Source organism: Seriola aureovittata, chromosome 22, assembly GCF_021018895.1.
Source record: "Seriola aureovittata isolate HTS-2021-v1 ecotype China chromosome 22, ASM2101889v1, whole genome shotgun sequence".
NCBI classification, from domain to species: Eukaryota; Metazoa; Chordata; class Actinopteri; order Carangiformes; family Carangidae; genus Seriola; species Seriola aureovittata.
The window spans coordinates 18,499,225-18,516,154 of NC_079385.1; the positions used below are offsets into that span (position 1 = coordinate 18,499,225).

Genomic DNA, 16,930 nt, shown 5'->3' on the forward strand with positions numbered 1-16,930 from the left:
CAAGAAAAAAACAAAAACGCTGCTCACAACATCTGTGAAGAGACTCACCAGGATACTGACAGATGTTGCTGTTGAATTTTTAAATGTAGTTTTTCCACAAACACAAACATTGCAGGAATCTCAGGTTTGCAGTTTTGCTGCGGGCAACAACTGCAGCCCCATTTCTCTGATCCATATTTGTTGTTTACGTTTTTGGCATCATTAAAAGAAGCCGAATCAGCTGTTAGCAGCTCCTGTTTGCACTGTACACACGGATGTACCAGCAACTGCCACCGAATTAATGTGATACTGAAGAAAACTTCAAAACTTGATGATTCTCAGGGGAGTTCTGGAAATATATAGATATTTTTTAAAGTAAATACGCATTAAAAGCACATGTTGAATACGACTCATTGTGCGAAGCGTTTCCTTTCCTGGCTGCTTCTTGTCATTTCATCTGCTGCTCGTTTGTCTGCTGATACAAGTGTGATACAAGTACTTACGAGTACTTAATTAACCAGCAATTTATGCCTCATTGTGTTGAACAACTACAAAGCAATTACAGCAAAATTATATCTGTTTGTTTATTTAGTCTTTTAATCAAAATTAAGCTCCGACTGTGTAAAATAATCCTCAAAGAAATGCAAAAATATTAGAAAGAATTTTGAATAATAGAAGAGAAAGAGAAGATTTACGAACCAGAATTTGATCAGTGCATTTCTGATAAATCAATGCATTAAATATTGTTTATCAAATAAATATAAATGGAGGTGTAAAGAAGCTCGGGTGTATTGGCTCCTGACCCTACGGTTGTGAAACCCTGGGCTTTGATATAAAGAACAATATGATTGTTTGGCTGAATTTAAGTGTTTTCACACTTAAATGTTTAAATGTGACATTTTTTGGTTTGATCCTTAGTTTCAAACTGGATTAAATCACATGTTACGAAAATACAGATGTGAAGAACAGCTTCACCTGATGACCTGATGTACAGAAACATCTGCCACCGGACCTCTCTGCCTGTTTCCACCGTATATGATCCAACATATGTTAAAAATACACAGAAGGCTTCACAGGTCGGTCTGATGACCAGATGTTGAGGTAAAATATTCTCCCTCACCCTCTGCTCGCTCAGCAGAAACACACCAGTTGAATAAATAACTCTACACATCTCTGAAGAGTCAAAAGACCTCAGTGTTTTATCCCCCTCCCTCCAACCTGTGCGTCCACGGAGTCAACAGCACCACATCATCACGAATGACACATTTATTATTTCTCTCTCTGCTTAAAATCAATCTCAGCGGAAAATTAAAGCGGTACTCCGACTGCTCAGCGCTCGCTCCCTCATGCCTTCTGTGATTGTGTGTCACCACAAGTCTGTGATGGACTGCGAGGTTCAGTCATGTGTGCAGCATGTCTACAGTTTATTACTATAACTTGTACTGATTCATTAATATAAGTCTGTGGTTTTTCCATTTCGTAAGAATTAAGCAAAGCAAGCAAATATTTGAGAAAAGTCCAGAAAAAATAATCAAAGTTTTGAGTTTTAATCATCTTCCGACCCGTTAGATTTATCTCGTGACCCTAAATGCGTCAGTGTTTCATGGTCAGATGTTCCCTCATTCAATATTTAAATTTAAAAAATAGAGGTTGAATAATAAAAACATAAAATACCATAACTCATTTGAGATCTATAATAAGTTAGATACCCAGATATATCAGGGCAAATCTGATTTATTAAGAATTATTTTTTATTGCTAGCGGCTCTGTGAGGCTGTACTGAGACACACAGGTGCTTTGAGCTAAATGCTAACATTAGCATGCCTGTCTAGCAGGTAAAGTTTTTCTTAGTTTAGCCTGTTAGCATTCTAACGATTGCTAATTAGCATTAAACACAAAGAACAGCTACGAATGTGCGCGCCAAATTTAATGGCAATCCATCCAACCAGTTCAATCTCTGAACAAAATCTCAAGGCAATTTATGCAATAGATGTTGAGATATTTCACCCTAAAGCACAAATATTAGCTTCATGGAGGCACTAGAGGTCAGTAGGATTCATCCTCTGGGGATCACGAATGTCGGGGCAAACTTTCATGTCAGTCCACTGAACATTTGTTGAGATATTTCAGTCTGGACCAAAGTCTGAACTGAACTGCTGAATTTTAAATTGAGTGTCCACGAAAGGGATTTGAAGTTGAACTGATGTGACATTTTTGATCTGATCCCAGCCAAGCAGGAAGTTATTGAACATTGGCTCCAAACATCTTCCATCAGTGGCCTCCATCCAAAATTATCAGCATCAGTTGTAGCAGTGAAAAACAGACGGCGGTCAGGCCTGGGTGGGCGTGTCATCTGGAAACAAAACTCTTCATTTCATTCTTCGAGGCCAAGAAATCATTTTTAATGTCCACAAAAGAACGAGCAGCGAGAGTGTGTGCGAGTGTGTGTGTGGTCGGCGTGATAACTGACTCCATTAAACTCCACCCATCTCCGACAGCGACAATGACACTGATTTAACTCTGATTGTGTCTCATTCCACCTCAGTAAACCCTCACACACACACACACGCACACACGCACACACGCACACACACACACGCCTCCATCATCTCCTCTCCATGGTCTCTTCACTCTTAATGAGGCAGCTTGATTATGCAGCCTGCTGGACTAAATTAAAAAGACTAATTTACAAACCAAGCGTGGTGGGCTGGTCCGACTGATACCGCCGGGCTGTGAAATAGACGTGTCACTCATGAAGCGTCCACACACACACACACACACACACACACACACACACACACACACACACACACACTGTTAGAGACACCATGGACAGTTATTGTCTGATTTCCCTGCACAGACGTTGATGTAAATTTACAGAAACTATAGACGAGAGGAGCAAAGATCAAAGAAGATGCTTGATTATTGATAGTTTCTTCTGTATTGTTTAATATCTAAAAAGGCATTGGAGGGTAATTGACAGATTTATGGACGACATTAAGGACATGTCAAGTTATTTACACTCACTGATCAAACAATCACTCACTATAATAGCCCACTGAGGATAAACAAAGGATTTTTCGATTTTCGATTAATCAGTTATTTGCAAGGGATTTGCAAGAGACGGAAACAGCAGAAGCAGACACATCCCGACTTGTATTCCCTCCAAAAAAAAAAAAACCTGGATCCTACACTTCCCATAATGCAACAGAGTTGGCATCTTTCATTTGCCACTTCCTGCCTGAGCAACAACCACATCTTCCAAACCTCCACACCTTCAGTTTATAACACAGTCATCCTGACAAATACATGAGCAGTCGCCAAGCACAAGGCGAGTCAAACCTGCCGAGGCAAGCCTGATGACATCATTATTACGTCATCGGTGTTCTGTTATGAGTGGCACTTCCCGTGATTAATTCACTGATCTTGATTTCTCTTCAATGAAATATGAAATACATCTGTGATTCTGCCAGTATTGGCTTTTTGCTGGGAGACAACATTGGATGAAGGAAGTACCACCTCTGGATCTCAGCCAATAAAATCACATCGTGCCAGTGACATCACATTAACCCTGCTTTTTAGTGAATGAATGAATAAACCATGGTGCCTTTTAAATACATTAGCTGAGAATACTGCATCTGAAACGTGGCTCTTACACACACACACAAAAAAAAAAACACAGCATCGCTAAATGAAAACGTTTGAAACACAGAGCAGCAGATTCTGCACGCCGCACGCTGTTATTACTGTGTTTCACGGGCAATAAGGCAGAGATTTATGGAGGGATTTCACCACTGTGTTGTGAGGTTTGGTCGAGTCTCAGCGTGAATGAGTGACTGGAATTTGGCTGCGGGTGACCACAGGAAAACAAATAAAGAAAAAAAAGAAGATTGTTGCACCGTACCTTATCATATTTGGCGACTATCTCAGCCCGCTCCTGGTCAAGTTTCACCGCCGCATCCTGCTCGGTATCAGACGCTGGAGAGCAAACACAAGAAGGAGGGAGAGAAGAGAGGGAAGGATGAATGACAAAACACACAACTTTAACACCTTTGTGATCAGACTCTGCGGAAAACAACAAGAGGTTAAATCATTCTCACCAGCTGGGCTTCACATCATGCTGCTGGTTTGTCGTGACTCACCCATAAATGTTTTTCCAATTTAAACAGTAGTTTCAAACAACAACAAAAAAATAAAACCACAGAGCAACTTAAAGGGGCTAACTCTCAGTTTCCTCTGCCTATCACTAGCTATGTAGCGATAGCATGTTAAGAATCGAATGTTAACATACTTACAACATCAGCATGTAAACTCTTGTCCACAGTTGAAGCCAAATTATTTTAGACCAAGTGAAGCTCACAGTATGCTAGCGTGTTAGCATGCTATGTTAGCTTTAATCTGAACCCTTATTCATTCGTCTCAGTCATTTCTATGATGATCTATCCTGTGATGAATTCCAGTGTTGCATAAATGAAAACTGTCCAACATTTGTTGACGTCAGAGGATCATGAAAATCATTTGATTTATTATCTGTGTGGCTCAAACGTCCGTACACATCTGTACACATCTGGATGAAATGTCATGGCTATCCATCTAATAACTGTGGAGATATTTATGCTTTGAACCAAAGTGTTGGACTGACGCTGCCACACTCTACAGTCCGGCTACTGACGTGAGCATGACTACAAAACAAATAAAACATAAACAACTTATATAGTGAATTTATCTAATGTGTTTAACTTTGTTTAAAATCATCTACAAACTTCCTCCTGTACAGATTCAGATTAGTTCTCAGATGAGTCTGACAGACTCGCTTTGTGTTGCTCCAACTCTCCTTCGGCGTGTCAGGGCCAAGAGCTGACGTGGAGAGCGCGCACACACACACACACACACACACACACACACACACACACACACACACACACACACACACACACACACACACACACACACACACACACTCTCTCTCTTCAGACCAGTCAGAGAAAGCGTGGTGAGGCCAGCAGGAGCACTTCACTGCAGCACAGCCAGCGTGCCAGCCTGACCTCAGCCTCAGTCAATAATGTGCGTTTCTGTGTGTGTGTGTGTGTGTGTGTGTGTGTGTGTGTGTGTGTGTGTGCTGATGACAGGAGCTCCTTTAAACGGAGAGCTGCTGTGACAGAGATGTCACACTGGCACACACAGGTTTTCTGTTTTCTGAACATTGTGTGAGCGTTAACGTGTGTTGCACTTGCGACACACGGTCATAACACACACACACACACACACACACACACACACACACACACACACACACACACACACACACACACACACACACTAAAACAGATACTTTTCTGTGTACCTCAGGATTGTAAATCTGCATTTCCCACGATGGTTTCCACTCTCTTATCTGTCACACAACTAACACACACACACACACACTTCCTGATGCAGCCAACCATGAGAGGCTCCAAACATCGGATGTGTGTTAACAAAGCTGGCACACACACACACTACTAAGTGGGGTCATGTTGTGTTTATGTTGAATACGGCGAGCGGCACGTAGTAATGGAGGTATATAATGAATCACACCTCCAGGCTGTGAGAGGAGAAGCAGCCGGTGGGAATCACTCCATGGTAATAAACACACTAAAGAGGATGAATATTAACATGGCGCTGCTTTTTTAACAGATACTGATGGAGCCGTTACTGTTTGGTGGCAACTGTATAATATCGAGCCTCAGTGCAAATCAGTTCCTTAATAAGCAAATTTAAATTTATTCCGATGTATTTTTAGAGCGAGTAGACACATGAATTGTCAGAGGATCAGACAAGTTTTTTTGGCAGGAAACGGTACAATAACAGACACACAGGGGCCCCAGGTTTACTGTAAGGCAACTCGTTCCTGGTAATGTTGTTAGAGAATCTGCTTGACTAAAGTACCATATTACCTGACGTGGTTCCTGCATTAGCACATAGACTTTCGGAGGGGGTGGGGGCTAAAATTCATTCCACACTATGTTGTGACATGTTCCCGCCATGTAACTAAAGATGGACGTAGCCTCCGTGACGTCACCCACAGGTTTCTGAAGAGCGATTTTTGAAGCTCAGAGTGAGCTGCTCCACCGTCGCCATCTTGGCAGTGCCTGACTCAACTCCTAACTCCCTGTTAAAATGGGAGTGGAGCTGAAACTTCGGTTCATGCCGGTTTGTGGCAAGCATACGCTCGCCCACCTGTCACTCAAAGAGGACACGCCCTCAATTCTCCATAACTTTAAGGCTTAATAAAATATAAACAGGTGAGTTATATAAACAGTCATAAAGGAGGGAAATTAGCTCTTGAGACCAAAACTGCTTTTGTACCAGGCTGTAAACATTTTTATTTTAACATGGGAGTCTATGGGGATTGACTCACTGTCGGAGCCCGACTCTAGTGGTCATTAGAGGAACTGCAGTTTTTAGCACTTCAGTGTTGGCTTCATTTTTCAGCCTTGGAGGTTGCTGCTTGGTTCCTACTTGAAATCTATGGTGCAAAAAAGGTCTTATTTAAATGTCTAACTAGAATTTAATACCTTTTTTGAAAATACACTACTGCATTGATTGAAATAAGTTGAGTTTAAGTACAAAAGAAATGTTCGGTATGGAAATATTTCTAACTCTTTAATGAGATATTTCCAGCTTTGATGCTTTAAACTGAAAAACTAACACTAAAACCTTTTAAAAGCAGATTCATAAACATTCTTTTCCTGCACAAAATGATCATAAATATAAAGAAAGCATGTGATGTTTGTAAAGACACTGATATCTATCAGCTGTAATCAGCCTTTATCTAAAACTACTTTGGCCTTCAAAAACCCCAAGTCGTTCAAATCCCAGCAGTTATGTAATATTCCCAGTTCTTTTCTTTTTGCCAGTTTTTTGTAACAGGAAGTATTTGACTCGTGTAATTCTCCGACTTCCTCCCCGGGTCTCCGGGGTTTCAACGGGAGGAACGGCTTGACTGGAATTCCAAAACGCTCCGGACAAACACGCTCCTTATTGAGCCCGGCTGGCATTTTTATGACAGGATGGTGTGTGTGTGTGTGTGTGTCAGTGAAAGGCATGTCGCTGTGGGCTGCCCAGAGCACACACAGTGGGAGAGCACCCAACAAGGCAGACTGTCTGGGGCAAACAAACAAATACAGTTAAAGCCCCTTTTTTTTCTGCTGGGACGTCCACCCCGGGGGGCCCTGCGGTTCCCATAGTGAGAGTGAGAGGAATTGGGGAGGAAATGGGATTCAGGCCTTTTCTTTGCACTGGAGCTTAGCCCTAATTCTGAGCCCTTAAAGCCATATTAGTATTCCACAGTGGCCTGACTTAAGCTAAATGCAATTAGACCCTTTTTCATGCTTGGAGGATCACACTGACGTCCGTGACGGAGATCGGGTCTGTGTGTGTGTTTTTATTTGTGGCTCTCGTTGGACTTGTAGTGAGTCCTGAGAGTTTGTAGGAGATTGTAGAAGAAGAACACGTTGTGACTTATCTAAACTGCACACAAGGAAGTTTTAATTCAGATTCAGATTTTTCCTAGCAAATTGGAAACTTTGCTGTGAAGAAAAATTTGGTAAAAATTAAAGTGTGTGTGTGGAAAGTGATGACACATCCTTGCATGTTCCCTGATCCCAGTTTGAGAACAGCTGGTCTCAAGAGACGAATTAGCCCTTAAACAAATAAGCACAACGAGTTGAGATAGTTTTGTCAACCACTTTACATCTATCTATTGGTTCATATGGTTATGTAATGGTGATTAAGAAGGATTTTTCTCAAAACATGAACAGTTTGTTTTTGTTGTTTTTTGAAACTGGGAATTGAAGTACAGTTTCAAGTGTTTAGACAACTTTTAACATTTTATTTTGGCGTCTTCTGTTCAACCAACATTAAATGCCCCTTTTTTGACGCTTCAGAAACAAGCTGTAAACACAATCTTTTAAGTTGATATATATTGACATGTGAGAGATGGAGCAACGTTAGCATTCATTCAGAGGTGTTTTTCTGGCCACCTGATGAATCTAAGTCCAGTGTTTTCTCTCTCTTTTAGCTCTGTTTTTGGTCTCCACCAGCTCCTGAGAAAACCCCCATCTTCTTTAGCAGCTTAACGCTCCAGTATGTTTTTGCACCAATTTTTGAACACAACCACAAAATGAACTGCTGGGATTCTTCTGAGAAACACAACAAATCTCTGGGTGATCGAATGAAGTGGAAACAGATTTAAGAAACACCAACAAAATGTACGTATAATGAGTCACAACATCAAAGAGTTAAACTGAGCTTATAAAGTTTTTATACAGAGCTTATCTGTCATTACAAAGCTGTCATTACCCCCACCCCCTTCCTCTGAGCTGACAGTCACTCCCCCAGCAGTGAGGCCGATGTCAGCTCCAGCTAACTGTCCCTGTCCCGCTGTGATTAAAATGTCCCTGTCCGTCACCCCCGCATCACCAGCTGGATGCCGCCCCCCACCCCTGGCTCTGCCCTTCACTCCTCACGCTGCATTCAGGTCACGTGGGATTTTTGCTGTCAGCACACAGGGCTGGAGGAGTCAGAAGTGTTCACGCATGACAGCTCGTCTGAAACCAGCACAATACACGAAGAATTCAGGAAGTTAGGTGCAACTTCCCCAGTGGCGTTTACCACTTAACAGGTGATGCAAGCGCTGTTCTCAGACAGGAAGCTCACACTGCTCATCATGTTTCATTTCAATCTGTGACTCCCATGTTTTCACCTGTCTCGCAGCAAAGTGAAAACCTGCACATTCAAAAGCTGTTAATGGAAAAAGAAAAGAAAGATGTCATGGCTATATTTATGCCAGTCCAATATTTTTTATTATTATTATATCTTATCTCTACTTGATCTTACTTCAATTACAGGTCTAAAAAAGTGAAATAAATAAAATTAAAAGTTCATTTATTTTGAAACAACATGAATTATTCCTTTTTTATTCATTTAATTTTATTTAAGTTCAAAAAATAAGATTTAAAAAAAAGTGTGTTGGCCACAGTTTCTGAATATTATTTTATTCTGCTCCAGTGTGGGAGGATTTTACAGCTCTAACACTGTCAGGCTTCAAAACCGACTTATTTCTTCAGGTGCTGCTAAAATATTCTAACATTAGTATGTGTGATGAGTTCAAGAACAAGCCAAAATATTATTATAATATTTGGCTCATTCAAACTTGTATAAAACCTCCAGTCAAGACATTTACCACATCTATGAGACACTTGTTAAAAGTAATAAAATAACATTCAGTCACTGTGGCCACCGCAGATGATTATAATATATATATAACATATCAATTGATCAGTTGATTTATATTTTTCTGATTTTTACATTATTTTTTATCTTATTTTTAGAAATGCAATGAAATGAATAAAAGCATTGATTCCACTTCAACTTTTTAAACAATTGATTCAGATGTTTATTTTTATTAAAACTTCACTGGTTTCACCTGAATATCTTTGATTTCTGCTCAGCCAAAACGAGCAATCTGAAAACGTCAGAGTGGCATTTTTTCACTATTTCTTTATAAAGCAACTGAATAATCAAGAAAATAAGCGGAAGAAAAACAGAGTGATGAAAATAATCAGTAGTTGTATCTGTGAATATAAAGCTCCTGATTGTTTCAAAGCTAAAAGGTTTTTTGCTTCATTGACTGCCTCGTCCTTGAATCTCAAACAGCTTCAACGGTGTCTGACACACCGAGGGGTTCAAAGGCCAATCACACACTAACTGAGATACACACACATGCTAATGAATATACAACAAGTGCGCCATTAAATGTAGATAGAAAATCTCTCTCTATATTTGGTTTTCAATCTACCCACTTGAAAAAGGCCTCAGATTCAATTCTGCTGGCGTGACACGTGACAGGAAGAGCAGCGGGGTGTATTTGTATGTTAGTTCCTCATTATCGCCGCGGTTAAAGACCGGCGCTGACGACGAACACCGCCACGAGGATAATCACAGCCTTTCTCGTTTCCTCGGCTCTCCTGAAGCCGCCTTTTGCCCGACGTAACGAGCAACTCTTTGTTCTTCGTGTTAAGGAGTCGTCGCCTGTTTCAGCTCTTTGCAAAAACCTCCAACCATTTCTTTGTGCATTTCTCTCCCTGTCGTATATGCTATCTGCACAGACAGACAAATAATAATAATGATGATGATAATGACAGTAATAACAGTGGAGAGGTTGCTTTGGAGAGGAACTCATTTCCTGTCTTTTGTTCTTGCTTTCACACTTCAGTTGGTTCAGCTGCTGCGTTCAGGCTCTTACAGCCGCACCTGACCTCCATTCAGACGGGCACGACGCGTCACGTCACCTGATCCATGATTGTCTGGGTTTCTGACCTTCTACTCAGACCAAGCTCTTCATAATAATTAGATGCTTTAATACTGAGCTGCTTACATTTCCATTAAAGCCGAGCAGGAAGTTTAACTCTGGAAGCTTTCAGTGTGACGACTAAGGATGGTATTCGTTAAGATTTTAATGGTACTCAATACCGCTTATCGATCCGGTACTTTAACCGTTCCCTTATTGGTACTTTTTATTATTTAGTTACAGAAAAAAACAAAACAAGTTGTGACTGACTGAAGCTCTCTGCTGTGTTGTATGTTTTTTTTCTGGTAGTTGCACATAGACCTGAAACGATTCATACGACAGCAGTTTGACAATTAAAACTTTTCTGTAAAACTGAATTTGCATGAATGCAGATTTCTTACATTTACAATTCTGGTGATTCAGAGGTGGAAGTTTTCATGCATTTTAACAGCTTTAAAAGCAAATTATTTATTTATATTCTTGTGGAGTTTATTCTACGACACATTTTCAAAGTTGCCTATAAAAATTGAAAAAATATCAAGGACTGTTTCGTGTTCTTTAAAAAAGTATCTTGCACGTTGGAAGTGCTGTATCATTGCATGTTTTTCTTTGTGAAAAAAATAGTGATTACAATTGAATTAATTGGCAATAATTTAAATAATTGACTGATTTGGTTTATGCCATGTTTTAAATTCCCTTGTTCTAACTCCTTAAATCTTAATATTTTCATCTTTTCTTTGTTTTTCATGTTAATAAAGTGAAAATCTTTTTTGATTTGCGGCTGTTTGAACTTGTGATGAACATGTTTCTATTTTTCTTACGTTTTGTAGAGCAGACCAACTGATTGATCAGCTGATTAAGAAAATGATCAGCATGTGAATCAGCACGGACACAGATACTTGTCAGCTGCAGACATTTCTGCTCAGACGTTGTGACACAACTTCTCGCTTCAAACTCACAGAATCACCTGAAGTTCCCGAACAGTGATGCAACTGTCTGCAACATGATTTTATATTATTCTATTATAAGTTTCCCTAAAGTGAGTATATGAAGATCTGAGCTGCACCACATGAACTGAAACCGTGTAAAATAGAACGTGTGCAGCGTCTTTAACAGTCAGTGCTGCTAATTAAAGTAAAGCTGAAACATCTAGCGCCTCTATGAGAAGTGACTGAGATGTAGACACACACACACACACACAAACATACACACACAGACCAAATGATGTCACCCACTTCACAACAAACAACTGATGAGGCAACTGCAGACACTTCACTATTACATGTTATTACCCAGCCTCCAAAACAACCATCTGTCTCTCAGTCTGCTTTTTCCAACCCAGGTTTGACCACGTGAACATGACGTGACCTCTCAGTGTCAACCGGTAATCACAGACTCCAGCAGTCCTGAACCTGAAGGTGAAGCTCTTCAGACGCAAACAATAACAAGAACCACGAATAATGAACCATGTATACTCTGTATTAATACTGTTATAATCAAGCTGCAGCCACCGTGCTACAAAAACTCAGATCTGCTTTAAGCTAAATGCTAACGTTAGCATGCTAACATGCGGCACCTTCAAGTAAAAAGTGTGACCCATTAAACAGCAGACATTTCACAGCACATTATTATCTACCATGAGCATCTAATATTAGCATTGTGACATCAGGGCATTATATTTAGATGAAGAGCGTGAGGAGATGATAATGTACTGCTGCCGGTCTGACAGTCATTTGATTTATAAAGTTATTTCAAGCTTTTAACTGCATCTGGACTCTGCAATAAATAAATGTAATAAATCAATAGCATTTGAACATGTTAAAAAGCTGAGTATGCATCACTTTTTGAGAGATGTTTGAAAGTTTATGGCACGAAAAGCAAAAAAAATAAAAAGGGATTAAAAGGAGATGTATTTCTATAGTTATGGAACAATGGTAATTAAAAATTTAAAGTGTGATATGAATCAAAAATGTTTAATATTTTCTTATTCTTTTAGTTCTTTGTGGTTTGTTACAAGTGTGAACTATTTTCTTTGTTACTGGTGGGAAGATTAATACACAGACAAACTACAGCTACTTTTACAGGTAAGTTCGTCCTGTCGGTGGCTCAGGAATCATCTGGATTCATCCTCTGGGGAACACGAATGTTTGCGTCATATCATCTGGAAATTTTTTACATTTTTATAATTTAAAAAAAAAAAAATATATATATATATAGCGATTACTCAGTGACCAATGTTTTGTTTTCAGTAGGTTGCTGTTCATGTATGTGTACTGCACTTTACAGACAAGTTCTGTTACTGTCTGTGTTACATTTTACACCACAATGCAACTTTTATTGCAACTCTTTGGACATTTTTGTGTTGTGGAAAGTATCTCACCCTGCCTTCTGTATATTTGCAAAAAAGGAATCAAAGACAAACAGATTGAAAGGAAAATCCACTAACCAACCGTCACACAGGTTTTACCCTCAGAAACACCCATTTAAATCAGATCCTATAAACCACACACTGCCTGTATCGTCTGCATGAGATGTCCGACTCCTTCTCATCTTTTACCTCTTTTCAGGCCATCCAGCGGATCCTCCAAGCGGGTCAGAGCCTTCGTCCGCATCGGTCTCAGTTCAACCCGGTTCCCGACACACACAAGAGACAACCTGAACTACCACGTCCCATCACTGTCACTGCCCACTGCTGCGCGGCGAGAGAGGGGACGGAGAGGAAACATGAGCGAGAGGCGAAGAGAAGTGAGATCAGAGACTGCTGCTGTCAACAATGCTGCTGTTTGTTGCTGTGGCTACGACAGACGGACGGACGGACGGAGAGGCAGAAATCAGTCAGTCCCACTCACAACATTCCCCACCCAAACACAACAACACAACAAGCTCCATTCAGCACGTCAGACAGAGACGCGACAGAGGGAATCGCTGTTTTCAGAGAAGTTTTTCCAAATGTCACAAAAAAGTAAAACACGACGATCCAAAAGAAAAAACCAGAGGAACTGCACTCGTGTTTACAAAGAGAGTGGACCGTTCATTACAGTGTGATTATTTATGGCACAAAAATTTACCAATTAAACAATTTCCCAATGTGCGTAAGAGTTTTTCTTTGTTGTTGTTCTTTCAAGTCGAGCCCTTCAGCCCTTCCTTCAGCGAGGGAAGCTGAAGGAGGGCAGACGATGACAGTTTGATGATAAAAAAGTTTCCATTAAAACTTCATTACGGAGTGGACGTGATGTGCCGTGAAGGGTCTTGTGATGTGGCGCATCAGAGAGAGAGAGAGAGAGAGAGCGAGGGGGGGGGGGGGGTGGGGCTGAAATGAGCAACAGGCAAAAAGGAGAGAAGAAAAAGAAGCTGGCCTGTCGTCTCGGCTGTATCTCGCTGCTGCATCAGTACAGGAAATATCTGCGCTCGTGAGGGGAGAGAGTTTGGCGGATGAGAGTGAAGTGCTCTTATCACTTCAGAAGCTCCGTGGGTCACACAGAGAATAGATAGGGCGGACGTTTACCGCTTTCAAGCGTCATCATCGCCGTTTTCTGGAAGTCCACTTAATCCACGTCTGTATTCGTGCAATGCCAGACTCACTCTGCACCGAGGCCTGTCGAAGCTTCAATCTCTCCTTTATTTATTTATTACTTTGTTTGCGATATACAAAAACACTCCTGCAGCACTGACTATATTTAGCCGGCCCTGATCGCCGTCTCTTCGCCGGTTGAACAGACACATTTTTGAGCTGTAGCTGCTTAACTTTAAAAGGGAGAGTTGGGGTCATTTGACATGTGTTACCTGGAGTAGATTCAGATCAGCGCGCTGCCATGTTTGGAGGAACAGCAGGTGTGTGACTACAAGGTCAGCGCTAGGGTTAACTTTCATCTTCGTGGTGGAAATCATATATTTTTTGTCAATACAGTAGATAAAATGGCTCCTCGTTTATTTTTTTTGTCCATTTATTCACTGCTGGAAATAATTAATTACTAAAAGTTCTGTCCTAATATTTCAGATCGTGCCGTGACCCCCTACCACTCGACTCAGCGCCATGTTTTTAATGACTTCAACGTTTTTATTTGCCGTCAGAAATCAGCCGAGGACCGAAGCTGCAGTGCGAGTTCCCACAAGGCAAATATTAATCAATATCAAAGTGTCTGTCGGTGGGTGAAGCAGCTGCCTGCAGCATAATTAGATGCAGTCGTATTGTTCAAAGAGGCTAAATGTGGATACAGATCAGAGGCAGACGGCGCTAAATACAGGTACAAGTCGTCCCAGGGGAGAAATAATCTTCAGATCATCATTCCCTCCTTTTCTTTTGAGATGCTGTTTAAAACTGTACCTGCTGTTTAAATTACCTGCTCGGTCTTTTAACTTGTTTTCAATCTTTAACGCACTCTGAGCTGCGTTTCTTGTAACGACAGGTGCAAAATAAGTTCTTTATTATTATTATTAGCTCCCACAGCTCATCACAGAAAGTGAAAAACAGTCGCTGTTCCTCAAAGGCAACTAGTCCAACTTCCTCACCGGTTAAAGTTTGGAAGTCACTTCCTTGTTTTGCTGGTTTTCAAACAACACACACTTTCTCTGCCATCACACAGTTATTAATAACAATATATAAGACTGAACTCTTTACTTCACTGGAAAACTGCTGCTCTTTCACCTCAACACTCAATCCGCACAATATTAAACCCTGTCAAAATAAAAGAGTAAGGATGATTTATAGGCTTTATTTAATCTAATGAGCTGTCATCCTCTCACACAGAGAGGACTGAGAAAAGACGCCTCTGTAGTCGTCTTAATCTGAGAGAGCAACTCAGGACGTGAAAGCCGTGTGGTTTCCTGATTATTGACAGGAAATTGAAAAATTGGTAAAGAAAGGATTCAAATTCCTGAGCTGTGAAAGAGAGAATATGGAGAAGAATAACTAATAAATGTTGTTTTGAGTGACACATTTCTTTGCAGAGTAAACTGCCTAAAACTGGTGCAAACAGACGACACGCCTTTGAAATCTGCCACTAATCTGATGAAGCTGCGGCATTACATTCAGCCCAGAGAACAAAGTTTTGATCAAACGCAGCTGATCGTAGCACAGAGGCTGTTATCACCACAACATGCAGGACTCCGTGCCAACATCATGACTGTCACCAGCTTGCTATTAACAAGACGGGACAAGTCGGGACGGCGCACGCTCCGAAAAACAACCGACCTGATGACTGAAACAAAGCAGAGGAAGGGAAGTTAATCTTTTTGGTCAGACGCTGCCAAGATGAATCCACATTTGGTTCTCCGGCGAGCAGGATGGTGTATGTGAGCATGTGTGTCGGCTTAAGCTCAGTAATGATTTTTGAAGGGCTGCAGAGCCACTTGATACATAATTTAAAAGGCCTAGGTGTGAATCAGTGAGCGTGGGGGGGGGGGGGGGGATCGATACTTTCAGCTAAATCTGACACGAGCAGTGAAAGATATAAAACAAGCCGAGATGTTCACGTGAAGCTGAAGCCGCTGAGGGAGAAAAAAAAAAAAAAAGAACAGGCATTTTTGGAGATTAAACTCTCTGCTCTGTTCTGCCACGGAGGCTGACAGCAGCGGTATGAAGAGCACCGCAGCCGTGCCCTTTAGGGAGGACAGACAGGCAATTAGCCCGGCTGCTACAGTGTGGATGTCAGCAGGCGGCTTCAACCCGACACCCGCTGGGCCTGGACTGTCCCGACCGTCCCTCCTCAACTAAACCGGTGTGCGGTTTTCCCTTCAAGCTCCGGCTCCGCACATAAACACACAAAAAAGCTCACACACCCACATTATGCCCACAGATGGTTCACACGTTGGTATGCAAAACGCCGAGAAGTGTCCTTGTTTTGAAGCTCCTGGCGCAGCATTTGAATTCGCTGCCACAGGAGGGAGAGGAGCGGAGAAAGAGATAAAGAGAGAGAGAGAGAGAGAGAGAGAGAGAGAAAGAAGTACGAGGGCTGCTGAATAATGCAGAGAGATACCGAGCTGTCGAGGGTGCTGACCAGGAGGAGGCTGCAGTCTGGCAGCAGCAGAGTCTGGCTTTAGACTTGATATAAATCCAAACTGCTCTGTGCCTCCTCCCCTCGCTACAGGCACCAGATAGACTCTGCTGCAGAGAAAAGCTCTCTTTGTACAGGACCGGTTTTACCTGCAGATCCTCCGGGGATTTGCAGCAGCTGGGGGAGATAACGTATGTGGAGAGGAGAACTACCTACGATTTTGCCAAACGCAAAGATTAACCGCAGGGGTTCGATCCAGAGCCAGTGACTGCCTCAAAAGCTGCAAACGTCCCATCCCTCCAACTTCCCCGCGTGCTGAATAAACACCTATACAATCAATAGCTGCGTCTCTGTTCAGGAGCCTCATCTTTCGACGGCTGCATTTCAAAGGCTCCTTTCAAAAGATGTCCTTCACTGCAAAAAAGGATCCAACAGGTGGATCCTTCGCGGCCTTACTTATCCCCCGAGAGTCGCTGCGTCCCCGAATAAAATCTTCGGGGAACCGCGCCTTCCTAGACCTCCGAAGGATGCAACGCCCCTGAACTGGGACACAGCTGACTTTAGCGATAATTCCCAGTTTTAGATTTTTATCAAATATAGTCAATTAATATCAATAAAGTAGCTGAAC

General features: G+C 41.6%; 1 protein-coding gene across 4 annotated transcripts in view; it reads right to left on the reverse strand.

Moving 5' to 3' along the window:
• The window catches only part of usp6nl (USP6 N-terminal like), a 69,005-nt gene that overhangs the window by 19,336 nt on the left and 32,739 nt on the right, over nucleotides 1-16,930 (reverse strand). For 3 of the 4 annotated variants that reach the window (XM_056367627.1, XM_056367626.1, XM_056367623.1), the window contains one exon: nucleotides 3,884-3,957. In XM_056367627.1, the coding sequence (XP_056223602.1) occupies nucleotides 3,884-3,957 (74 nt within the window). Of the gene's footprint in view, nucleotides 1-3,883; nucleotides 3,958-12,866; nucleotides 13,182-16,930 lie in introns of those variants that run through there. The other variant, XM_056367625.1, reaches the window with a different exon arrangement.